The sequence below is a fragment of the Eptesicus fuscus genome, chromosome 2, assembly GCF_027574615.1.
Source record: "Eptesicus fuscus isolate TK198812 chromosome 2, DD_ASM_mEF_20220401, whole genome shotgun sequence".
Taxonomy (NCBI): domain Eukaryota; kingdom Metazoa; phylum Chordata; class Mammalia; order Chiroptera; family Vespertilionidae; genus Eptesicus; species Eptesicus fuscus.
In genome coordinates, this window is record NC_072474.1 from 41,615,988 (window position 1) to 41,643,391 (window position 27,404).

The 27,404-nt window shown below is 39.2% G+C and overlaps 1 protein-coding gene across 1 annotated transcript in view; it reads left to right on the forward strand.

Annotated features, from left to right (window-relative positions):
- Window positions 1–27,404, forward strand: part of COL25A1 (collagen type XXV alpha 1 chain) — a 481,927-nt gene that overhangs the window by 264,957 nt on the left and 189,566 nt on the right. The window contains exons 3-4 of the mRNA XM_054722987.1: window positions 4,984–5,032; window positions 10,616–10,619. Coding sequence (XP_054578962.1) covers window positions 4,984–5,032; window positions 10,616–10,619 — 53 coding nt within the window. The remainder of the gene's footprint in view (window positions 1–4,983; window positions 5,033–10,615; window positions 10,620–27,404) is intronic.

Sequence of the window (27,404 nt, forward strand, 5' to 3'; positions counted from 1 at the left end):
TGTCTTTACTTGACTTTCCACCCTTCTAGATCAGACTTATCTTAAAATGTCATGTTAAGACTCCTATCCCAGATTTATGTTGGGGATATCGTAGAATTAGACATCAAATCAGCAGATGCTGCCCAACCTGAGTGGCTCACTGGTTGTGTGTAGATCTATGAACCAGGAGGTCATGGTTCGATTCCCTGTCAGGGCACATGCCCTGGTTGCGAGCTCGATCCCCAGCATGGGGCATGTAGGAGGCAGCCAATCAAGGATTCTATCTCTCTCCTCCTCTCCCTTCCTCTCGAAATCAAGTTTTTTAAAAAAATCACTTTTTCTGATTGAGAGATTATGCTTGTATTCCCCAACCTTTAAGTCAGACCCCTAGGTTTTTTTCAGCATCTCTTCAGCATGCCTCTGGCTTTTAAGAAATGAACCTGGTGAAAAAAATTCTTATTGGGAGGAACCAAGATGGCAGCAAAGTTAAACAACTAAACTGCCACCTCGCACAACAATTTCAAAAATACAACTAAAAAACAAAACCATGGGAAAGCTGGCTGAGTGGTAGATTTACAACTAAGAAGAGAAGGGAGCGCAAACGCTGGAGAGCTGAGGTACGGAGGTGCGTGCGAAGCGGGCTGGCGGCGGGCGACTGGGCGCGCGGCTTTTTTTCAAACCGAAGGGAGACAAACTCCCGATCACTCTGAACTCCAGTTTCTGGGGACACGCAGGGGACCCAGACGCCTACGGGGAGAAGCTGGACTCTCGGCCATCGGTCGGAGAGTGAGAGTGACTTTTCTGCAGAGGTGCGCCCAGCAATCAGGGTTTGCTGCGCTGGAGCGTGGGACACGGGGACTTGGAAACGCGGAAAGGCAGAGACAGCTGAAGGCAGCCATGGCCGTTGGCCACGCCCCAGCCTAGTGACGCCCTTAGACCCCGCCCCGCCCTGAGACCCCACCCCACACATTCTACAAACCCGCCCAGGCTCCACACAGCAGCTTTTACATATAAATGGCCTGTTCTGTGGCAGCTCAACCAAATTAACTGCAGCTCCAGTCAGACTGCTCCAAAACCGCCCAAGAAAAGAGGAGAAAACTGTAGCTCTTGCTGTAGCTCCTGCTGGGAGGCCTCAGACCTACACCCCATTGGAGATCCAGACACTAGGGTATCTAGTGGTCAGTGTGAATGACACCAGATTTCAACAACTCCCATAAGGGACACATTCAAGAGGCAGACTCAGTGAGCACCAAAGCCCTACTGTGTCTCCAGCACAGCAATTCTTCCATTATAGACACAGCAGGTCCTCACAGCCAGTTGGCCTGGAGGTCAATTCCTCCCAGTGTACCAACAGCAATCAAGGCTTTTAATTACACCAAGACTTTCCACTCAGCCCACAAAGGGGTGTACCAAGAGCGACCACTTAGAGTGACTGGGGAAGCTGAGCTACCGGCCCCTATAGGTCACTGACCACACAAAGCCACTCCATCAACACAGGAAGGCAGCCAAAATGCGGAGACACTGAAGTATGTCACGAGTAGGAGAGATAGAGGAAAGCAAACTAATGGACGACACAGTGTTCAGAACCACATTTATAAGGTTACTCAAGAATCTTCTAAAAACTGCTGAGAAACTTGAAGAGACCTTCAAGGACCTTAATGAGAATACCAAAAAAATGGAAAAGGACCAGTCAGAAATTATGCATACACTGTCTGAAATAAAGAATATACAGACACTCAACTGTAGACCACTGTACCTGACGAGTCAAACCAAAGATCTGGAATATGAGGAAGAAAAAAACACCCAACCAGAGAGGCGGAAAGAAAGAAGAATCCAAAAGTGTGAGGATAGCGTAAGGAGCCTCTGGGATGGCTTTAAGCGTACCACTATCCGAATTTTGGGGGTGCCAGAAGAAGAGAGAGCAAGATACTGAACCTATTTGAAGAAATAATGACAGAAAACTTCCCCCACGTGGTGAAAGAAATAGACTTACAAGTTCAGGAAGCACACAGAACCCCAAACAAGAGGAATCCAAAGAGTACCACACCAAGACACATCATAATTAAAATGCCAAGGGCAAAAGACAAAGAGAGAATCTTACAAGCAGCAAGAGAAAAACAGTTAGTTAACTACAAGGGAGCACCCATACAACTGTCAGTTGATTTCTCAACAGAAACTATGCAGGCCAGAAGGGAGTGGCAAGAAATATTCAAAGTGATGAATAGCAAGAACCTACAACCAAGACTACTCTACCCAGCAAAGTTATCATTCAGAATTGAAGGGCAGATAAAGAGCTTCACAGATAAGAAAAAGCTAAAGGAGTTCATTACCACCAAACCAGTATTATATGAAATGCTGAAAGGTATTCTTTAAAAAGAGGAAAAAGAAGAAAAAAGTAAAGATAAAAATTATGAACAACAAATACATATCTATCAACAAGTGATCCTAAAAATCAAGTGAATTAAAAATCTGAGGAACAGAATAAACTGGTGAACATAATAGAATCAGAGGCATAGAATGGGAGTGGATTGATAATTCTCAGGGGGAAAGGGGTGTCTGTGTGGGGGGTATGGGAAGAGACTGGACAAAAATCATACACCTATGGATAAGGACAACGGGGGGAGGTAAGGGCAGAGGGGTGGGAACCGGGTGGTGGGGAGATATTGGGGGGAAAAAGGAGAAACAATTGTAATAATCCGAACAATAAAGATTTATTAAAAAAAAAATGAACCTGGCTCTGGTTGGAGAACTTTGAGTCATGGCCCCATTCCTACTTGTAGAACTGGAACCCAGCCAGCTTATGGTTTTATCTCTATTCTCTACTTTGCATTTCTGGTCCATTTCTTGCCTGTAGGCATGTCCATTTCTTCATGAATATAAATACTTCTAAAATGTTTTTTTCTTTCTATAATTGACCATGTATGTGGAGTAGAAGAAACAAATCAGAGTATAAACTCATTGTGCATCTTTACAACATGCTACTAATGACTTTTTCATATATATATATATATATACATATTTTAATATATTTTATTGATTTTTTTACAGAGAGGAAGAGAGAGGGATAGAGAGTTAGAAACATCGATGAGAGAGAAACATCCATCAGCTGCCTCCTGCACACCCCCTACTGGGGATGTGCCCGCAACCAAGGTACATGCCCTTGACCAGAATCAAACCTGGGACCCTTGAGTCTGCAGGCCGATGCTCTATCCACTGAGCCAAACCGGTTTTGGCCATGTATATATTTTAATCTTTTCAACTTTTTATGCCTCTTCAGGGAAGATACACATCTTATTCATCACCTATAATCTCTACTATGCGAATCACAGACATCATAAGTATATTGTAGTTCCTAAAAATTTCTTAGTTTAATTGATTTTGTAATAAAAAAATCTGAATTATAATTGTAGGATATTTTACATATCAGAATATGTCAATACAGGGGTGGGCAAAAGTAGGTTTACAGTTGTGAGTATGTGAAACACAGTTAATAAAGCTACCGTAATAATTATAGTCTACATGTCTTTTTCCATATGAACAACTGTAAACCTACTTTTGCCCACCCCTGTATATCTCTGTATATGTGCATTTGAATGTGTGTATAAATGTATATTTTCCATACCTACTAGGGTCCCACTGGGTTTATTTACCTGTTTACATGCCACTCATGCTCTCAATCTGGCCCCAAATACCCCAAATATGATTAAAACATCTTTTTATTTCAGAATATAGAAAGAAATCTGAAATGTCTCATGGAAATTTTGGGCTCTGCTATAAAGTTGTTTCTCCTAATAGTTTCAATTGATTTTATTGCTTGATTGTTTTTAACCTCTTACAAAACCCAGATGGCTGGACTTACTCTGTGTACAGGCTTGAGAGGAAACTAACTGGCCCACCAATGTTTTTATTTCTCATGATAGTGTTTCCATGTGGAAGTCGGTAGCTCAGGATCACAGTCAGAGTCAGCTGGATGCTGAGGCCTGTGCTGCTTGTGTCTTGAACTTTGTGGAATTTGGAAGTCATCAGTCCAACTTAGCAGCTCATTCTTTAAAACCAGGAAGTTCTGTATTTTCCTTGGCCTCTTTCTTGCAGCAAATATTACAAGACCTCAATTCTCATTGTGGGCTAATTATTCTCTTCTATTTGCTGGAACCATAATTTAATGGGAGCTATTCCTACACAAGGAAATGAGGGGAGAAATTATATAATTGAGAATAATGGTTTGAAAGCCATGAATGTCTAGAATCTTGTGCTAAGTCTGATACATACTAGCATGGTGGTCTTCATAGGCAACTCACTGAAAAAGAAAAGTTTTTTCTCCACTTTTAAAAAGGTGACATCATAAAGACTAAGTATTTATTGAATGACAATACGAGCTAGCCCTTAGTTAATTGAGACCCATAGTTACTAACTAAACACTTTCCAATTAAAAGGGTTGTGATTTTAACTCAGCTGCTTCTCAATCAGAGAAATTCCAATATTTGAAAATTCACATGTAATAAAATGGGAATATGTGTAAGGTTATTTTTATTATTAATATATACTTTTTATTACTAATTTATATTTAACTAACTGCCAACTAAATATTTTTAAGAGAATCATAATGGAACTTACTGAAGAGAAACCAGTTATTTATTTATACTTAGTACTTTTAATTATTTATACCAACAACCTCAGAAAATAAATTTTTTAAAGAAATATGAAACTCAGTAACACCAATTTGCTTAGAAAAGTCTTTCTTTATTGATGACATCTGGGCAGGATGAACAAAAATTTCATGTCTTTAGTGTTTCTAAGCAATACTGGATGGTGAAAGAAATAGTGCAACATTTATAGGTAAATGAAGCTGAAGAGCTATGTTGAAATACCAAAGACAGTGCTGTTCTCTATAAATATCTCATCTATTTCTTGGCATTCTTAAAAACAGTGATAAAATATATAGAAATTATTTATTAGCCATTTCTGAACCAAAACTTAAAAATGTATGTATTTTTTGTATTTCAGGCCCTCCAGGGAAACGAGGTAAAAGGGGCCGAAGAGGAGAATCTGGTAAGTTGCTTTTTTAGCTGCTTAGGTTCCACTTAGGTTACTGAATCTGTTCCTCTTAATTAATTATTGTATCGTTTGTGTGTGTGTGTGTGTGTGTGTGTTTGTTTAAATCTCTACTAGACCTAGAATATATTTTTATTTTCTTATTACCATCAAAGGAAAAGTTTGCCAAATATTATTACTAACCACTGGCACTCAATTTTGTTTTCTTGATTGCGTCAAGTCCATCTCTTCAGTGTACCGTGAGGGTTTCTTAGCTGCACACAGTGTGGCACATCACCCATGCTTCCATTTTCATAGGTGGTCGGTCCACACATACAGGTTCTCTGTGAAAACATCTGCCTTGGGACACCAGGGCACATGTCTAGGAATGCTTTATTATTATTTTGTCCAACTGGTACAATTTTGTCATGCTTTTACTCTCATTCATTTCAAAATTTGAGAATTTTTATTCCTCTTGTATAACCATAGAATTTTAGTGATGACAGGAGTCTTAGCAATCAATCCAGCATTTTCGTTTTGTATTTGAGGAAATGGAGATCCTCAGTAATCAGGTGATTTGGCCAAGGCCATGCAGTTTTTATGAGCAGAACTTGAAACACAACCAATTGTCCTAATGCCACTTCAGTGAGTTTTTGCTTTCAGGCCGAATCCCTGTATGCAAAATGAAATAGAAGAGTGAAATAAAAACTTTTTTTTTTTGAAACCAAGATATCCAAGTGAGTGAGTTCACTTACTGTTTTACTGGTATATAAAGTCTAAGACTCCAAAAATGTAAATGACCATTGGTTCTTACTTGCAAGATAAGAGGAAGGCGATTTAAGTTTTGATTCTGGTGTGTGATAAGAAATGTTATTCTCAATAAGTAATTTTCAGTATTAAAAACAATCAATTACTAAGGGTTCAAACAGTAGAAATACTAACCTATCAAAAAGAGCAGAGTGTAGATTGATTTTATTTTGTCTCATTTCTTCTTCCTTTTGGAAAAAAAAGATGTCAAAGTAGAAAGGGTTTATGAAAATTCAAGAATTTGGGTAGTGTAGCTGCTTAATTACTTTAAGAGTATTCTCAAAAGTTGTCTTTAAACCTCACTAAGTCTAAATGATTGGTAATTTGAATAGGTATTCCCTATGAAAAGTGCAGTTTCATAATACAGGATGCTTTATACATTTGCTTTGAGAAAAAAGAAATGATAAAACATCGGTAGAGTCAAATATACACTGAATTGATCTTTGTGTCAAGAGAAATAGGATTGAGGGGAGGAAAGTGAAAACTTTGTGCTTAGGCAGAGTTTTATAGAAAATGTAAAAGTTAATTCCCAACTTTCTGGCTACTTAGAACTGGTGTTTTAATTGAACCTTTGGTGTGTGAACTGTTGAAATTATCTTAGAATTTGCTGGTGTTTGGATGAGAAAACATAGTTTTAAAGAAACACATAAACATCAAAGCTTATTCTTTTATGTATTGATAATACTATTGAATGAAAAATATTCTTAGAACAAATAATGAGTACATTTGTAATTTAGCCATTTTACCAAACTCAAAGAAGTTTACATATCAGTTCTCTATAATTTGCCTATTATAAATGACCAAAGATCCTCATGATTCATATTTTATCTAAATTTTTAGGTATATAAATTAGACATACTTTGCTTAAAATATATAAATGTCTCAGTAATTCATAAACAGGCCTCAGGGAATCTGAACATTCCTTGAAATTTTATGGTAAGTTTTGTATGCACATAGATATAAATGTAGTTTGCTGATATGGTGTCAGAGGGTTATGTTCTAAAAAAAGATTAAGAATCACTGACTTCTTTGTCCCTTGGATTGTGCTGATGATTATGATGATGCTTTAATCTTAATATTTTGCATATTCACTAATTTGTCTCTTCCTTTTTTTCTTTCTTACCACCCCCGCCCCCCACCATATAGGTCTTCCTGTAAGTATCTGCTGCATTTTGGCTCTTCTACATTAATCAGGATCACGTATGTTAAAACCTGGTTAAAACCTCAAAATATCGTCTGTATTTCAATTAGGAAAATGTTGCTGACTGGTTAAGAGTACTTAACTTTGGGAAGTTATTTTTGAAGTACACTGTTTTGTGATCGTGTGATATGTTGGAGTGCAATATGTGTCAGCTAGAAAAACTTTTCATCTTAATGCCATCATAAACAATGGCTCTCTTGGGACTGTTGAAATAACTTATGAAGTTCCTGATAGTAAATGCTTTTCCTGGAATTTGGAGTTTTTCTGCAAGCAAATCTCCAAGCTCTTTCACACTTCTTTTTTTCCTCTGTTGAAACTTGTGTCTGAAGTATTTGCATTTGCCAGTCCACCAAATGTGGATGGCAACATGATCGCGGAAGTGATACCCCCCGTGGGCTTGGTCCAGTGCTCCCCCGTAGGCATCACTCCTTTTGAAGTCCGCTGGACTTCTGCCTGCGCGGAAAGCATGATATGGAGCCCTTGGAGAGTTGCACTTTCTTTTTTCTTTCCTTGAGTAGGTCATAGCGCCAGCATTCCAGTCTGCTTTGCACCCACAGGAACAGATTATCTTGTCAGCTTTGAGCTAGATGTGTTTTTGAGTAATATCCTGGCTATCTGCTGTCTGACCTCAGTGTTTGTACTGTGCGCTGGTCGTTTACGGTAGCGATGATCATTGGCCTCCAGCTATTTTCTCATCCCCAAACAGCCACTTTGCTCCAGGGTTCACGGACTCCACATTGGCAACCTATCTCACAGGCCAGCACGGTCCGGGAGAGGGGCTTAGCATATACTCGTTTACTTTATTCAGAGGAAGCATTGGCTTCCAAATATCTTTTGCAGTCTTCCTGCCACATTCAAGGATGGAACATAAATCATGTTGGAAATGACTGTGCTTCTGTAACTGACTTTCGGTTCTTTCTTAATGCTGGGCAGATGGCATGCCCCAGGCCTAGGAGCTTGATTCTTTGGCTTCTTATTTAAGCCTCTGTCTTGAAAACTAGAAACAAACCTACTACCCAGAGGAAACTGTGGAGATTACAGCCAGAATAGAGTGTTCAAGGCTTCTTTTTTGTGGCTGTAAGTATTAGGCAGGCCAAGAGGTAGTTAAAGCTCGTTTCTGCCTTATGATGATTTTCAGGATTCTACTGTTTCCTCTTTGGCCCTTCACAATTTTAGCAGACACATAGTTCTTGCTTTCTTGGGGCTGTCAGTCCAGGTTCTTTATCTACAGATTTCAATTTTTCTTCCTTTTATTATATAAAAAAACTGATAAATAATACATTTTAACCCTCTAATAGATGGCAGGCCATATTCTAGGCATTTAATGATTTCATTTTGTCTCCCAACCACCCTTGGATGTTGCCATTCCCATTGTTTAGTGAGGAAATTGAGGGTCAAAACTGCACAGCCACAGAGGGTTTGCAAAACTGCAATTCGACAAGATATGTCTAATTTGAAATGCTTTCTGCTTACCACACTATCCTGAGTCCTTACGAATTGTACCAACAGGAATCGTTGGTACATAGGTTTGGCAGGGCATGGGTCAAATGATAATTCTTGATATAAATAATCTATAGTAATTAAAGCATAATATGCTAATTAGACCGGACAGCCGAATGTCCTCCTGGACAAACATGTCCTTCCAGACAAAGCTGTGGCGGCTGCGAGGGCACAGCAGCTGTGAGGGCCGAGGGCGGGCGTGGAGGCTGCGAGGGCCGAGTGGGGTGATGGGGGAAGCGCCTTCCCCTGATTGGCCTGGTTGCCTCCTGCAGAGGGAGGGAAGACTACAGCATAGGCCCACTCCCTGTGGACATCCCTTGAGGGCTCCCGGACTGTGAGAGGGCACAGGCTGGGCTGAGGGACACCACCCTCCCCCCAGTGCACAAATTTTTGTGCACCGGGCCTCTAGTTATACAAATGAAAGCATAACCAAAAAATGTAAAAAGGTAATCTATAAACAAGCATTAATACTGCCCCATCTCAACTGCATTTTAAAGAAGTTATATTGTGTTTAGCAAATTGAAGCAAATCCAAGAAATAAAATATAATCATGAGTTTTCATACTGACTAAAAGATAATTCAGGTTGCTCACATTTTACAAAATGAAAAACCATTGATAGTGGAAAAGGGGAAAACCAATATAAATCAATATATATTCTTTATGCTATCTTTACTAATACATTGGAGTCTTGCCATAGCACTTGGGACCCCATATCATGTGGGCCCTTATGGGTTAAATATTTTGTAATGAAACCCTCTTGAGCCTCTAATTCCTAAACCTCCCATATATGATTTTCAAGAAATATTTGCTTTTCATCAAATTTTGCTTTAGACTATGTAAGTGGCTTTATAAAATATTTCCATTATGTTTCTTGCATCTGAATAAAAGTTAATGAACAGTGGCATTATTATGATTAAATAGATCAATTAATTTTATGTGTATTTAGATGTAAATCCAATTATTGACAGTTGTAACTTGCACTGACCATACCCCTCCTATTTTTAGCATTATTTAATTTTATGTCTGTTTTTCTTTCCATTTCATCATAAACTGAAATTTGAAAGTTTCTATAATTTTATTTTTAGAGAATTTTATTTTCCTAGTTTTGTGTTTTAAAAGTAATTTAGCTATCTCCACAAATAAGAAATTGGATAGAATATCAACACTTACGCTGCCGTTTTAATTGCAATTGTCCATGCGTCCATTCTGTAGATTAAATGGAAAGCCCAAAGGTAGTCTGAGAAGTCAAATAGTTATTTCTGATGAGCTATCCTTGGCACGGAACCCGAGTCAAGCAAATCCCTCCCACTTCCTTCTAGCCATGAGCTTCGGTGGTCTTGTGACTTGTACTGAAATATAACTTGATTGTCCTGATGTGCATTTTCTTGTCATTCACTTTCAGTAGTGCTCAATAGTGCAAAAGGGCACTCTAATATTTGTTAATAAACAAATGCATGGTAGATTAGTTGGCCTGAGTAACAATGGCAGATTTCTTTTCTCTCTGAGAATCATTATTTTTCATTGCCCTCCTGAACTAATACTCTCAAGTAAAATTACACACAATAATAACAACAACAACAAAACCCCACCTTGATTATAAAATTTAATTTAGTCTTCATTGATATAGTTTGGAAAATTTGGCTATATCACACACAAGCATTTCTTTTGTCATTTTTTTTTTAAATCTTGCATATTGGTATCATTTATAATTTAAAAGTTGAAATACAACTTCAGTTATATTCCACAAATCAATTGACTCTTTATAAGCTGTTCAGTATATTATTTAGCCTTATCCATTTTAACATAAAGATATGATGTTATTGTTGGTAGCATAAACCCCTGAGGTGAATATGATGCTGTAAATGGTTGCAAAGAAGCAATTTTATTATTATGTAACTAGAGGCCCGATGCACGAAATTCGTGCAAGAGTAGGCCTTTGCAACCCTGGCTGCCTCAGCCGTCCCTCGCAGCCCTGGCTGCCTCAACTGGCCCTAGTAGCCCCACTTCGTCCGGAAGGTCGTCCAGACAGTCGTTCCGCTGTTTGGCCATTTGGTCGGTTTGCATATTACACTTTTATTATTATAGACTTACTAGAGGCCCGTTGCATGAAGAGATTCATGCAATAGGCCTTCCTTCCCCTGGCTGCCGGCACCGGTTTTCCTCTGGCACCCAGGACCCAGGCCTTCCTGCTGGCCGCCATCTTCAGTCTTCGCTCCGGGTGGAGCGCTGCTCCTGTAGCTCCCTCCGCCCCCCGCCTTTTGCCCCTGGCCCTCCCCCTCATAGCAGACGTCCCGCCCTGCCCAGCGACTCCGTGCTTGCATGCGTGCTGCCCAGAGGCCCAGAGCAGCTGGGGGGCGGGGCCACCATATTTTTTGGGTTACTTTGCATACTCAGTCCTGATTGGCTGGTGGGCATAGCAAAGTGATGGTCAATTTGCATGTTTCTCTTTTATTAGTGTAGATGTTACTATCAGATACTTTTTCTTGTTTGCTTTCTCATAAAGGTAACATGTATTAAAACATTTTTCTAAAGGAACTTATGCAAGTGCTTTGAGCACCTAGCTCGGATATCACAAATGTGTTTGCTGAAATGATTTGCCCAGCCATTGTGTTACCTGATTCCAAAGGGCTTGAAATGGTATCCCTCTATTTTGGATAAAATAGACTCATGTTTCAGTAAGAAGCAAAGAACATGATTAAATTTACAAAATGACTCCAGGGTTTTCAAATGTAGCAAAATTTTCACTAGTTTTGACCTTTTTTAGAGTCAATGGGGTAGGAAGATTTTCTGTCCTTCTGTCCAAAAAGGAGCCATTCTAATATTCACAGGTAACAGAATCAAACAAGTCCTGTACTTGTAGCCAGAAGAGTCAGGTGACCTGTTTTAAGTGGCTTTTTTTATTTGTATCCGTTTATCAAGCCCTGTAATGGTGCTTGATTGACAGAGATATGATGTTATTGTTGGTAGCATAAACCTCTGAGGTGAATATGACACTGTTGTGCAGCCTGTTCTGCTCCATCCAGCTTCAGAAATTGCCAACTGGTTTGGAAGCCCAGAATCTTATTGACAGATGAATGAAGTGTACTTAGCCAAGTTAAACTTAACAATGCTATTTCTGCCAATGTGGTAGATGAATTAGGAAAATAAATCCCTGTGGAACTTTTACAAGAGAAACTCTGCTATCTTTACTTCATATTGAAGAAAACAGTATGTCTTTTAAGTCAATGGTAAATATTTTACAGGTATACTAATAACTACAATTTATAGAAATTACTTACCACATGTCACTTTACACACCAATTTTCATACCAGCTCAGTGATTGTACCCATTTGCACAGGAGAAAACTGAGGGTTGGGTAAGTTAAGCAATTTGCCCATGGGCTCACATTTAGCAGGTGGAAGAACCTGAATCTGAACCCAGGCCTATTTCTCTTCAAAGCTCATCTCCACCTAGATTTCAACAAGATTTTTTTAGGCACATAAGGTTTAAGTGCTCTCACTTTCTTTACAGGTATCTTTTTTGTACCTTATCCTACCATCTATGGTTCATGTTAAGCTTTTCTTAGTTGTCAGTAGATCTTACATCTTGTATGTGCTCTTTCATACTGCCAGTTACTCGAGAAAAACGTATCAATCATCTAATTCTCATGTAATGAAGTAAATAGTGTGGAGGTGTGAGCTTTGGCTCTTCAGTCAAGAAAACAGAATATAGCCCAGAAGGTGTAGCTCAGTGATTGAGCATTGACCTATGAACCAAGAGGTCACAGTTCAATTCCTGGTCAGGGCACATGGCCCGGTTTTAGGCTTGATACCCAGTAGGGGGCGTGCAGGAGGCAGCCGATCAATGATTCTCTCTCTTCTTGATCTTTCTATCTCTCTCCCTCCTCTTTCCTCTATGAAATAAATAAACATGTATTTTTCAAAAAAGAAAAAAAGAAGAAATTATCATACACACAAAAAAGAAAACAGAATTTAAAATTATCATGAAGTTTTTCAGCCAATTTTCCTTTAGTTGCTTCAATTACTAAAATATTTTAATTTCTATTTAGGCTCAAAAATGTGCTTTTGAATGTGTGGTAACTTACTTTTTCTTAATAATGGGGTATTATTGTTGATGAAGTGAGCAATTTTGTAGTAAGCAATTTTGCTACAAAATACCAGGATGGCTAGATAAAGTCAGATGTAGTTACCATAACAAACCAAAGAAACTAACAAGACAAACCTGGAGAATTAACTTGTGTTTAAAGGCTATTTGGGGACAGAGTTATAGCAGAATGGCCTTAGACTGTCACAGAGGAGTAGTTCATTTTGGAACCCTGCACACCAGTTTGTCTCCTGGAACGATAGGTAGAAAAAGAGGATATAGCTATACTTCTTACATAGAATAGGTTCCCCAGTGCCTTTTCATGCCTTCTGTTTTGAGTGGTTCAAGCTACCACGTTTGAAGAGGGAGCTGTGTTCAGGCAATTTGCTTTAATGTTTCCTCTGACGTTGTTTATGTAGATTTTGTGCCAGATTATGCAGAACTTTTGAATTTCTGATGGGGCAAAGATAATGGGTAAAGAACTACAAAATGAAATAAATAAGAGTGCTACATTTAAAAAAAAAGAAGAGGAGAAAATAGACACAAAATATTGACAATATTTTTCTTTGCAAAATTATTTTTTCTTGTGGCCTATTTCTGGATGCCATCTGTTTTAGAATAATGTTTGCTGTTATAACAGACACCTCCTGACATGTTAGTGGCTTACCACAATAGAAATTTATTTCTTATACATGGCGAGGGGCAATACTTCTTGCAGGGACCCAGACTCATGGAGTGTCTGCTGTCTTTCTCATATGTGTGTTCTAAGGTTACCCGGGTCATAGACATACAGCCATCAGATAACATAAATAAGGAAAGAGAATGGAGGATCAGAGGAAGTTAAACATTTTATGGTTTATATCACTTCTGACCACATTTCTTTGGCAAGAGTCAAGTGACATTTTCACACCTAAAAGCACGGGAAGGAGAGAAATGTAGCTGTGAGCTCAGAAGAAAAGTAAACACATTTGGTCACCAGCCAGTGTCTGCTGCCCTGTCTGGAACTAATTCCTGAAGAAATAGACAGAACCAGAAATCCCCAGAGGGATGTCATAGGTATGTCACTTGGGTAATAATGTGACCTTTGTCTTATTGTAACATTTCAGAGAAGAAACACTTCATCAAAACTATTATCATTAGAAACCTTGAACAGAAAAAGAAATAAAAAAAGGGAAGAGATTTTAAAAGAGCAGCATAGAAGTTGGGGGTGGTTTGTAAGAAGAATAAGGTATTAATGCCAGGCCATGACCCTTAGGCACCCACTGTTACTTTTTAACCTCAATGACAATGAAGGCTTCCTATCTTTAAGCACTTCGTTAAAGCACCCACAGACACTGCTATGGCCTTCTCTTCCTTCTTACATTTTTTTCATGCCACTGAATGACTTCATTACTTTGCATTGGGTCCAGGGTGACTTTCTCAACTAGAAATAATTCTGGTTATTTATCTTACCTCATATGCCCAATGGTTTCAGGTGAAAGTTTAATTTTTAGTAATAAATCGCTTTGTGAAAAAAAATTACAAAAACTTTTAGAGTCACTTTTATGAGGTTTGAAGAGTGAGCAACTGCCATTCTCATGGTGGGAAAAATGGTCAAACAAAAAAGGGAGAGCTTAAGGGTGAATCCTCTCTGTCCCACGGAAACTTGGTAGAGGAAATAAGAGAGCTAGAAGAGTGTTTCTTTGTAGATTAAAAAATAATAATAATAAAAAAAAACAATAGAGAGCACAAGGCAGTTAGAATTATTCAAAAGGAACCTCTCAGATTTAAAATCTTCGTTGTTGGTTGCTGATTGGCCACCTGCATACTTTCTAATATCCAGTCTATAAACCAGTGGGGTGTCATATCACTTTTTCCTGTTTGACTTTGTCACTTTGCTGAGTTCCTGGGGCTGCCTGGATATATTAGTTCCTGGGATAAATTAGGGAAGTAATTATATGACTTCCATAGATTTGTGAGGTAAGTAGTTTAGATATATTTTTTAAATGTTAATATTTTGATCAAGGTCAAGTGAGTGATTTAAGGGTATATCCTGGTGTCTTCATGAATGGCTAAGCATTTAATAATCTTCCATAGCACCTGATTGTAGAGAAGACTCAGTTCCATATTCTTCCAAACCAGCTACTTAAATGTTATGATTTCCTCTTACACAAGAGTGGCCCCTGTTTAATTTCTGATCATGTGAGCACCATGAAGTTGGCCTACATTTAGCCCAAGTTAACTAAATGTGACCTGTTTAGTCTGAATTGGGCCCTGGACTATAATATAGAAAGAATTTCCTCCTTTAGTTATTAAATGAACTTTAGTTCTTGCTTTGGTGGAATTAAAGAGACATCAAGCTGTGGAATCTAAAGTGTCTCAAGTTACCTAAATGTTCTTATGGGTGTGTTTTTTTTTTTTTTTTTAGTTGCTATGAATAATTGTTTTGGCTTGTTAAAAGTTGGCTTTATTTATTAATTTTTCACCTTGTCTCAGTGGCAGCTGGGGTCAGCCCCAGCTACTGTGGACACTAACCACAGAGTATGAGCCTGAGCCTCCCAGGGCCCCACTGATGATTACAGGCTGCAGGCAGGGCTGCGGGGCTCCCACCATGAGGCCCAGCACCCTCCAGGCCACTGCCTATGAGCCTGGGAACTGCTGCCCTGCCTGCCAGAGGCACAGCACTCTTATGGGTGGTGCTGAGCAGACCCAGTGCAGGGGAGGTGTCAGGTCTCGGCTCAGGACTGACAGGCCAGGCGTGATATTGTGATATGTGGTGGACAGACCAGCCAGGCCCATCCTGGTTCTGCGGCTGACTTGTGGGTGGTCTTAAGCAAGATGCTTCTTGTCCCTTGGTCGGTCTGTTTTCTGGTTAGCATTGACAGTGAAGACTGTGAATGGTATTTTTAATGCACCTTTTATTTTCACAAGTCCTCATGTTTTCCTAAGATTTGTTTAGGGTTAAATGAAATACAACCTTTTTCTTGTTTTCTTACTTGCTAATATTTTCAGTCTAAAAAAAAAAATGTATGTCCCTAGCTTTTATTTCTACAGAATATTTTATTATAAAGTATTTCTGTAAGGTCAAGGAAGTGAATAAAGGATGGACTCATAGGATATAGTGGCAGAAGAGACTCCTTACTAATAATTAATTCATATAGTTATTTAAAATATTGTGCCTGTTCATTCACTTATTTATTCATCAAACTCATAAGTGCCTCGTATGTGCCACGACCTCTGCTATATATGATGTAGATAAAATAGCAAGTAAGACATAGTCACTGTCTTCAAGGACCTTAGAGTCCAGTGAGAATAAAACAAAAACAAAGCAATATTATGTGAGAAGTATGTATGCTCAGGATATGCCGAGGAGCAACGGGAGAACAGTAGAGGAGTAAATAATCCATGTTTGGATGGGGAGGGGATCAGGGATGCCTCTGGACTGAGGTAAGCCCAAGCGTGGTCAAAGTGAAGAATCTAAGTAGCGCAGTGTTTTCAAGGAGGCTGGCATTTTCAAAGCCTTTGAGACACAGGAAAGAATGGCATTTTGGGAAACTGCTTATTAAATAAGGTTGAAATGTAAAGTTCAAGGAGGACATTGGGATGTAAATAGAAAGAGTAGAGATCAGAGGAGGATGAGGCTGCAAAGGAAATTATATGCCTTATTAACTAATTATCCTGAAAGTGTGCAGAGTCTGAAGGATTTCAGAAGGGGTGGCATGGTCAGACAAACATTTGAGGAAGAGAACTCTTGCTAAAGGACAGGAAGAGGACAAAGGAAGAGAGAGATATTAGGGTATTGTTGCAGTTATTTAGAAATAAAATGGCCTAGAGAAATGTAGAAAATAGTATATATTCAGGTGGTATTAATGAGGTAGAAATGACATAAATGTGTGACTAGATATAGGGGTAAAGGAGGGGGAAGTTGGGGTAACCTTTAGGTCTTGCTCTGGGGAGTTATAGAGTGGGCCACTGGGATAGAAAATAGTGAAGGAGAGCAGGTTTGCGTAGGGGATGATGCTGAGGCCTGATGTGGAGTTACTGAGTTTTAGATGCATATGGGACATCCAGATAGAAGCATCTAGTAGCCAGTTGATTATGTTGGTATTTCCCTTGGGGGAGAGGTGTGAGCTGGAATGAGAGCTTTAGGAATAGTCACAGTATAGCTGGTGGTTGCAGTGATTAAAGCAGATCAGGCTACTCAGCTCATGAAAATGAGACACCCCGCTTCCCCAGGAGTTTACCCTTTGAGAAACAGATGGGAGAATTGGAACTCTTCAAGAAGACTGAGATGGAGTGTGTGGAGAGGTGGATGGAGAATTAAGACACACTATTGTCATGGGAGACACAAAGGAAAAGTCTCAAAATGAAAAGAGTACTAAAACAGTGTCAGGTACAGTAAAATGGCAAATGGGATAAAGACTGGAAAGTGTCCACTGTGTTCACTAATAAAAAAGGCCTTGGTGCTGCTGTCCAGAGCAGACGGTGGGCATTAATTGACTTGCTTTGTTCCCTGGCTGTGGTCTACACCTATCAACTGTTTTCCCTAAGGTAGGTGAAATGGATATGACACACATCAACCACAGCTGGGAAACCCATGTGTCCTCAGGACAACACATTTTATTAAAATGTCTCTTTTGATTATTCCCACAGTGTCAAGTAGGACGTAGAACATTTGCATGGAGGATACCTATAAGCACAAAGGGAGGTTTCCTGTTTAGTTTCTCCCTCCCTCTCTTCTTTCATTCCTTAAATTATTTTTTAAAATATAGTCTTTCTCAGACAGCTTTTTATCTGCTTGAAAAGAAAAGTCTTCACCTATGTTTGCTATTTATTAATAATACCAGTCACTTTATATTTAAATGCCAAATGAATGCCAGATAGTCACAGCACTAGTTCAGAAAGAGGAAGTTTTATTAAGCATATGAATGGCTAGGAAAATTGGGACTTGAGTTGAGACTTGAAAGATGGAAAAAAAATTGGATCAGTGAGAGGAAGAGGGTGGCGGGGGGAGGTGGGGGGGAGCAATGAGCCATTTGAGAGTAGAAGTTATCATGGGAGGGTTGCTCTGGATTCCACGTGGAGAGCCTTGAATGCCAGACTTAGCACTTTTAATTTTCAATTCTAAGAGAAAACAGTTATGGGCAACTGATAAGCAATAAATGGGAACCTAGTTAGAATGAGTGGTTTGAGAGTGATTCTCAGGAAACCTGAAGAAAGTCTGGGCTGGGTTAAAGGCATGCATTGATGGGCTTCATCTGACAAAGTTACCAAGGAGGAGTTCTAGGATTTCTAGAATGGATATAAGGAATGAGCCAGAGGAGAAGTGAGACAGCATAGAACACTGTAGGGTCAGCTATTCAAAAAAAACAAAACAAAAAAAAGGAGCCTTTTGTGGGGGACAAAGATTTCAGTGTTGAATATTTTAAGTTATTGGTAAGATAAGTAAGTAGAGATATTTATTGACTTTGAAAGATACCAAATTCTTCTCATTGTGACCTAAAATGACTGCTTGGCTATATTTCCTCTACACTGTATTGCTGGCATGGTTGGAGTGTAGATATTCCTGCAAAATGGCAGGAATTTGAAGACTGAGAAGAAGACTCTGGATTTTCCAACAAAAATGACCTTAGTGTTTGTATCCGTCAGGCTCTCCAGAAAAACAGAACTAATACAATAGCAATATATATATAGAGAGAGAGATTTATTTTAGGGAATTGGCTCACGTAATTTTGGAGGCTGGTCAGTCAATCTGTAGGGCAGGCCAGCAGACTGGAAACTGAGGCAGGGCTTTTTTATGTTATGGTTTGAAGCCAAATTATTTCTTCTCTGGGAAACCTCAATTTTTGCTCTTAAGGCCTTCAACTGATTAGACAAAGCCCACCCACTTTATCCAGTATGATCAGCTTTACTTAAAGTCAACTGATTGTAAATGTCAATCACATTTATAAAATATCTTCACAGCAACATCTAGACTAGTATTTGACCAAACAACCAGGCAACAAAAATGAGCTTTGTTGGCACAAAACCATCCTGATGATGTTTTCAAATAAGCACCTCTCTGAGCTGTGCTTTTCAGATCCCTGTCGCACGCTCAGGCATACTCTCACGCTTGTCTTTTATTGCTGTCTTCTCCCCTCTCTGGAAATACTCCCTCCTTTAACCCGTTTCTTGAGTCAGCTTTCATATTCCATGTGCTTAGCCATATAACTTTGCCTGTGATGTGTAAATAAACATTTTCCACTTGAATTAATAGCATCCCTGCTATTAATTACACAGTACATTTAATTGGAAGTTAGAGATCAAAGCCATTTTATCTAGATCATTTGATGCTACGGCCTGTGAAGTAGGTAGGGCTGATAGTATTGCTGTATTTCACTCACCAGCTGTAAATGGGGCTCAGAGAAGTAGAGTAACATGCTTGCGGCATGTGGCTCATAAGTGCATGTGGGCAGCACTAAACTCTAGAATGCTTCCATTTGATCTTTCGGTAGCAAATAAACACAGACCTGCAAACTTTTGAGAGAAAGAAGCAGCAAGAGTGTCTCTCCTACTTGCCACAGTTGAGTTTCATCACACTTGGGGGAAAATTTGGACCTATGTCAAAGAAAGCATTTAGCCTGGCCAGCATGGCTCAGTGGTTGAGCATCAACCTATGAACCAGGAGATCATGGTTCAATTCCCCATTAGGGCACATGCCTGGGTTTGTGGGCTTGATTCCCAGTGTGGGGCCTGCAGAGGCAGCCGATCAGTGATTCTCTCTCATCATTGGTCTTTCTATCTCTCTCTCTCTCCCTCTTTCTTCCTCTCTGAAATCAATAAAAATATGTTAAAAAAAGAAGGAAAGCATTTAGTGATAGCATTTCTACTGCCCAGAACCCGCATTTAGATTCAGGAAAAGGACAAAAATGGAGCAGCAGGAGCTGGGCAGGGACTGAGGTGAGCATGAGTCTGGAGCTCCAGGGGCTGCAGACCAGAGAGGCAAGGGGCTTGCTCTTCCTAATAGCAGCCCCATCGTACTCTCCCTTCCTCCTGGTTTTTGATCTGTCACATCCTACAGTGCTCTGTGCAAGGAGAGTCGAGATAGGAAAACTAGGGCATCTATACAAAGTGGCTGAATCACCACTTCCTTCTATTAATAAACAAATGAAATCCATATTTGTGTAGCTAACCCACAGAAAAAGAAGGAGAATGTTTGGCAGGCACAGTAGAAACCCAATCTGGAAACTGCAAATTTAAAAACAATTATTTTAAATTTCATATCACTAACTTCCTTTCCGAGGCTTCCGTTAGCTACATCAATGTTAGGATATTCTTCTGGGAGTATAAATATAAGCACTGCAGGGCTGTGTGCTGCCCAGAGCCACAGGTTTTATAGGACACATGAAAGCATACTTTAGTCCTGTACTGCAGACACGGTCTTTTGTTCTGATATATAATTTCATTCAACAGTAGTAGACACACATACTTTGTCTCTTGATTTGCAGTTTGGGGAACAATTTCAACTTGTTTCCTTCCAGAGCACATTATTAACAACCCATTGGCATACAGTTTCAGGCTTTCTCACAGGTGAGAGTGAAAATTGAAAGAGTGGATTAGAGAGTTCTCTGCAGGCATCCTGGGTAATTTATCGCCCTTCTGTTATAATGGCTGAATGTATATAACTTTCACCATATGTAGCCTTCCATTTAGACTTCTAATCAATGGGTAAAGAATAAGAACTGGTTTTTAAAATCCATCCCTTGGAGTGGAACTAATCAGCTTGTGGTTTCCTTTCAGGTACTCTGACCATTATCCAATAGGCCCTATATATCCTCAAACAGGAAATGACCTAACGTCCCACTTCCAGTTGTGGGGTTTATTCATACTCATGCCCCTCCCCTTGTCCATCCAACCCTCTACTTTGCATATTAAAGTTAAGCCTCTAATCATTGATTCTTCATGTCTGTCTGGAAAGTTGATCTGACATTGCAATTACATACAAACTTAAGTTGTACATTACATGGCATGAGTTGAAAAGAAACTGTTTTTGAAATCTTGTATTGTTTACCAGTTTGAAAGACGAGGATTTGTTCCTTTGCCTGACTAGATCCCCTGGGTTTTATTTGTTAAGAAGTTATTTTCCCATAGGCATTAGCTGTCCGGTTTAGAGTGGGGGAAATCCCTATTTTATCTTTAGTTTGGTGATGTTAGTAGAGTTTAGGAAGAGAAACTTTGCAGAGCATAAATGAACTGATGGTAATTTCAGATCATTGGAACATTTTGAACAAAATGAAAAGAAAAATTGCTTGACCTTGTATCAAATATCCTAATTTGTAAGAAACTCACTACAGAAATTACATATTCCCTATAATATGAAGTTTCCTAAGTTTCCTATGTGCATATAAATAATCAAAACCACAAGGCAAATGACTTTGGATTGGGAAACCTCCTCCTATTTATCATTGTGAGGAGGGGAAGCTTTTATTTTGTCATTGGAAGTATCATTAAAGAGTAGGCAGTTTCTTTTATTCCCATTCATGTTTAGAACTTCCCAGTAACTCTAATAACTAAATCACCTCAATCATTTTCCAGGCTTGTGTTCTGTTAAAAATAAATTAAGTAGAAAGCTTTCACTTCTGTAAATTATTACTGAAAATTGACCTGTCTTCTCTCTGTGTGGTAGTAGCAACTCAATCAATTAACCTAAAGTATAGTGATTAACACAGTGGGACCTACTTTAGTGCTTTTAGTGATTTATCATACCCTTATCATATTGTCAGTGTTAGACTCCATGCACAATGTAAGCATTCTTTTTGGGAAGAGTTTTGGTAATGAAGGGGGTGCTTTGTATTAGAATATTTTTTGTTGGGGGCCTGGAAGTCAGCCTCACTTCAGGTGTGAAATGTTTCCTTTCTACATCCTGCTTTGGCTTCCTGACTGTAGCTACAGCAGGTGACTTACTACTAAAATCAATATGATAATTATCTTACAGACAGACATCTCTTGTTACATTTTGTTCTCGCCTTGTCTCATTCTGTGCGGGCTAGTCTTTAAATACATTAGGATACCAAGAATGGTATCTCAATAGTATCCTTAAACTATAGATCTCCAAAATTCTTACTTTTAAACTATAACCAAAATTAGGTAAATATTGTTTGGCCTTATCAATTAAAGGCATCATATGAAGCCCAGTAATAAAAATGAATGTAATTATATAAAACTAGCAACTTTTCTAATATCCCAATATATATGTTATGTGATACTAAGTTCTAATATTTGGCATTTAAAGGCTTTTAATTTCTTTCATACAAAATATTGACCAAGATATTGACTCCTCAGTCAGGTTGTCTTGTAGCTCAAATTTTCCTGCTAAGTAGAAAACAAAGGTATTTTTAGAAGAAAGATATTTTCCTGAGATTTTTATCTTCAAATCATGAAAAGCTTAGAGTATGTGAAATTCTAAAAGTATAGAATTTTAGTTGGTGGGAAAATCGGAGATTGAGTCCAAGTTTTCTCTTCATTTTTTAAAATTAATGAACCCAAAATGGAGCCCAAACAGGAACTTGAAGGAAGACATTGTCTCACTGACATAGAACTGTTCTGCAGTGATGAAAATGGACACATGAATCATGGTATATGGTATGTTTTATGTAGATTAATTTATTTCTAAGGGAATATTTTTAAATGCTTCATATTTTAAAATGTTCAATTCATCGAAGTCATCATGTCACATCTGTTCCAAAGATTCATCTCTTGCTGAACCATAGCCAATAAATTTTCCAGAAATGACATTTTTCACAGTTTATTGTGTTCTCGTCATCATGGCATAAACCACATCAAGGGTATTTCTTGGGTGATGCTCCAGATGAATTAGGCCTGTGCATTCTGTTTCTGCACAGGGAGTTTGTTTTTTAAGAGAAATAAGAACTTTTAGGTAAAGATGCCTTTCAGGTGCCGATCAGCCATGAAGCCTTATGTTTCTGTTTTTTAAATACTTCTGTGATTAAGAAATAGAATAACACCATGAAGGAAGTCTATTTCCTATTTTTAAATAATATTATCCTTTAATTACTTGAGTTAAACCGCAGAAATTAACCTTTAATTGTTTTCGTTTTACCTCAATTTAAATATAAATAGAGTAAAGAAAAAGTTTTGGGATCTAGTTCCTATTGGATTGAATTAAAATGTGTGACTAGTTTAGCATTATTTATAAACTTTTATTTTATTGCTCTTTTGGATTAAAATCTTATTTGCACAAGTGAAAGAATAAAACTTTATTATGAAATGACATAAAATTGAATGATATATATGTTTATTGAAAAGGATACTGCCATTAAAAATTATAAATGCTAGAAGAAAACTGATTCTGCAGCATTGTTAAATGAGTTTACTAGTAACATTTCTCATTCTTTACGTACTATGGGCTCTTTATGAAAGGGAAATGTTAAAAAGAAGAACTTAGAAACCTGGGAAATTTCTACAGCAGGAAAAAGCAGGTTAAAATCTATTCTCTAGGATCACAAAGCGAAGAGGTTTCAAATGTATTGTTTCCTTCAAAAATTTGAAAATCGGAATCAGGTTTGGTTGAGTTGACCTCTCTCTTCTGAATGGGACTACCTTTTGCAGCTCCTGCCTACAGTCGCAACATGGCTGGACAAATAGGGGGGCAGTTTCCATTGTACTACAGATTGTTCCTGTGGGAATACACACAGAGCCAAAGGAACGAAGAGCTATACCACGCCTACCCTCTGACATTGGTGGAAAATCCTCCCTCTGCTTAATGGCAGAACCAGGTCCCTTGACTTCCTTTGTGAATAAGGACAGTACTACAGAACTCTCGTGTCCTAGTTCATGCTTCATACACCTATCCATTCTGTGTGTGTGTGTGCGCGCGCGTGCATGTACATGTGTTTGAACTGAACTGAAACTTTTCCCTGAACTTTCCTTTCAATGAGAAAAAAATAAATGACTGAAGTTTGTGCTTTGTCAAAAGCTTTGAAAAGATTGCTTTAGCAGACTTTATTCCTCGAGGTTTGTACTGCCTTTCCACCCCTTTAGGAAGGACCTGGTGGGCTAACCTAATTCATTTCATGCAACCCAATTATTAATACAATTGTGTGTACCTTGGCCTACTTCCTTTCTTTTATGCAATTTCAGGGATGGTCAGTCAGCCATGCTACAGGCAGCACATAGAGCCAGTCATGCATGGGAGCATGTGCTTTGTTCTCTCCCCAGTAGGCTCCGAGCATGCTGTGGCTACAGCCCATGGAGCACTGTTTTTTATCCCTCGGCAATTATTTCTAATCATTCAGAAAGAACCTGCTGAGCCTCATCAATAGAGGTAATTTAGCCAGTGTCTCTAAAATGCTAAGTTACATTTCCTGTCTCAAGTGAGAACACTTATAGTACAGAAGAACTGAAAGGTACTCAGTACCCTTTTGAAGATTACATTACAGTTTCTAATTTAGTCCCAGCATTATTAACTGTATTACATTATCTGTTAAAATAAAGGGCTTATCTGACATTTATTTGTATTTTAATACAATCAATTTTATTGCAATGAGAAGAGAGAACTGTAACTAGTTTTCTCAAGGCGAGCCTTTGTCAAAGGTCTCCCCAGTTGCTGGGGAAGAAAAAGCCCAATCACGTATGGGAATCTGAGAATGCATTAACTTCTCGGTGTTGTTTGTGACTGCACGTTCCACTGTTGAAGGGTCCTTATTTTTCCTTCTTCCTCTCGCACCAACACAGTGCCTGAAATTTAGTAGGTTGATTGAGTAAAAATTCATATAAGGATGAATTTTTTAAAAATTAAATATTTATTGTATGCCTTTTACTGTCCAAGGTGCAGTATAGTAAAATAGTTAAAAAGTGTAGGCTCTGGAATCTGACAGACCTGATTTTAATAGTATAGCTCCGCATTTCCACTTACTAGTTGTGTAATATTGGGCAAGTCAACCTCTCTCTACCTGTTTCCATGACTGTAAAACAGGCTAATCATGGCACCTGTAATGTCCACAAAACAAACAGCATGGTACCTGGCATATTGTAACAGCACCATTTGTCCAAGGTATCTCTAGTAAGATATCAGAAGCTAGAATTTTAGGCAGAATGCAATGTCATCAAAGAATTATAACTACAATCTGTGGAGATTCAGGGGAAATCAAGTTCCCATATGTTGTATGAAAGCAGGCAACTCTTTGTGGAAGAGGTGAAAGCCCTGAAGCTTGCAGGGGACTTTGACTAGTGAATGGGCGCCTTAGCAGGAACAAGGCTGTGCTGGGGGTCGGGAGCCTGAAGCAATTGGAGGGAGGTCACAAGGGCTCTTAGTTTTATTGATCTTTTCTAATCTTTTAAAATTTCTACGTTGTTTATTTCTGCTCTGATTTGAACTATTTTCTTCTTTCTGTTTACTTTGTGTTTTGTTTGTTCTTATTTTTCAAGTTCCATTAGGTGTAGAGTTAAATTGTTTATTTGGGATTTTTATTGATTCTTGAGGTTGGCCTTTATAGCTATATACTTCCTTCTTAGGACTCTTTGTGGTCCTTATTTAAATTTCTTTTTAAAATTCTCTTGAATCTTGAACTAACTCAAAGTTGTTGTTTTTAACTCTTTTCATCTTCACTTTCCTTTTTGGGACACTCTTCTTTTCTTGTTTATATTTCTCTACCCAAGGGATCTAACCTGGAGTGAATGATTCACTAGAGAATCTATGGATAGACTTCAAGATGGGTGTGTGTGTGTGTGTGTGTGTGTGTGTGTGCGCGCGCGCGCGCGCGCTATAGCTTTTATCTACTTTAAAAGAGTGTTAAGAATCACTCCTACTTAATTCCCCTGGGTAATCTATCCTAAGCCTATCACTTCAGCCACCAGCATGAGGCAAGTGAGAGCACAAAAGGGGTCAAAACAAATCCATGTTCATATTCTAGCTTTCCCTTTTAGAAGCTGTGTGTCTCTGGGAACATTGCCTTGCCTCTCTGAAACTTGGTTTATTCAACTACAAAATGGTGGAAATGACCCCTAATTTACAGATGTATTATAATAGAGATGTCATTTGTAAAAGTCTTGGTGACTTGTGGTAGTCAGTAAGTGGCAGTTTTTATTTTCATTTATTTTAAAAATTATTTTTAAATTAAATCTATTGGGGTGACATTGGTTAATAAGATTATATAGGTTTTTAAGTGTACAATTCTATGATATATCATCTGTATATTGTATTGTGTACCCACCCCAATGCAGTCCCAGATATCTTGGTCAGTAAAGAACATCAGCTTATTAGCTTGAAGAACCACTCCCTCCCCAATTTTAAAATAGGTTTTCATTTTTTGGAGTTCTCTATCACTGCAGCAATAAGCAGTATGTGATACGGGCATTGTGAATTTATTGACTCTGCTACTAGTAGCACACATTTATTAATGCAAAATATCTAGGACAGACAAGTATAGAGAGAAGTCAGTCCATCTTTTTGCACATTATATAGAAAATTGAAATTGGGCATCTATATAAATTTAATGTTTCTATTAAATGTTTATAAATTGGTTCCAATATTTATCTGGAGCAATAAAACAGCACACTTTTAAAGATGTTAATAAATATGGCATAAACCAAATTATTTATTATATACTATGTGATATAAACTGGCAGGACAGTAAAAATTCTTGTTTCCATTATTAAAATCCTTTATAATAAAAGCCATATATGCTAAGTGTCCCGTCATCCAGTTGTCCGTTTAACCAATCAAAGCGTAAAATGCTAATGATATGCTAAGGCTGCTCAACCACTCGCTATGATGTAGACTGACCACCAGGGGGCAGACAGTCAACTGGGTCAACTAGTCGCTATGACGTGCACTGACCACCAGGGAGCAGACGCTCCAACCGGTAGGTTAGCTTGCTGCTGGGGTCCGGCTGATAGGGACTGAGCAAGATGGGCTGGGTACTCCCTGGAGCCCTCCTGTGGTCCCTCCCTGGCTGGGCAACCTCCCGTGGCCCTCCCCAGCCCCAATCATGCACTGGTGGGGTCCCTTGGCCTGGCCTGCACCCTCTTGCAACCCGGGACCCCTTGGGGGATGTCAAAGAGCCAATTTTGGCCCAATCCTGCAGGCCAGGTTGAGGGACCCCACTGGTGCACAAACTCGTGCACCGGGCCCCTAGTCCTATTTTATAATAGACAAATATGCAAATTGACCATACCTCCGACACACCCACAAGCCACGCCCACAAGCCACGCCCACCATCCAATCAGAGCGAGTATGCAAATTAACCCAAACCAAGATGGCTACAGCCACAGAGAGCAAGGTTTCCTAGGTAACAGAGGAAGCCAAGCTTTCTGCCAGCCGTTGCAGGCCTAAGCCTCCACTCAAGCTACAAAGTTTCAATTATAGAAGGTAACAAATTCAAACAAATGGAGGCAGAATGGAGCTTGAGAGAGCAGGCCAGGGTAGCCGCCGGCAACAGGGGAAGCAAAGCTTTCCGCACACCCTGGCCGGGCCCACCCGCTTAAGGCAACAAAGTTTCAATTCTAACCCCAACACAAATGGCTGTGGGCCTCGGAAGGAGCCCCAGGCTTGGCTTTGCTCCAGGCTACAAAGTTTCAATTGTAGAAGGAAAATAAATTCCAGATACCAGGGCCTCTGCTTGCGTTGCCAGGGTGCGTGACCGGCCTGCAAACCACCACAGGCCCCTTGCTCAGGCCGCCCCACGCCCCAAGGGAACCCCACCTGATCCTGGACACCCTTCAGGGCAAACCAGCTGGCCCCCACCCCTGTACCAGGCCTCTATCCTATCTAATCAAAGAGTACTATGCAGATTGATCATCACTGCAACACACAATATAGCTGC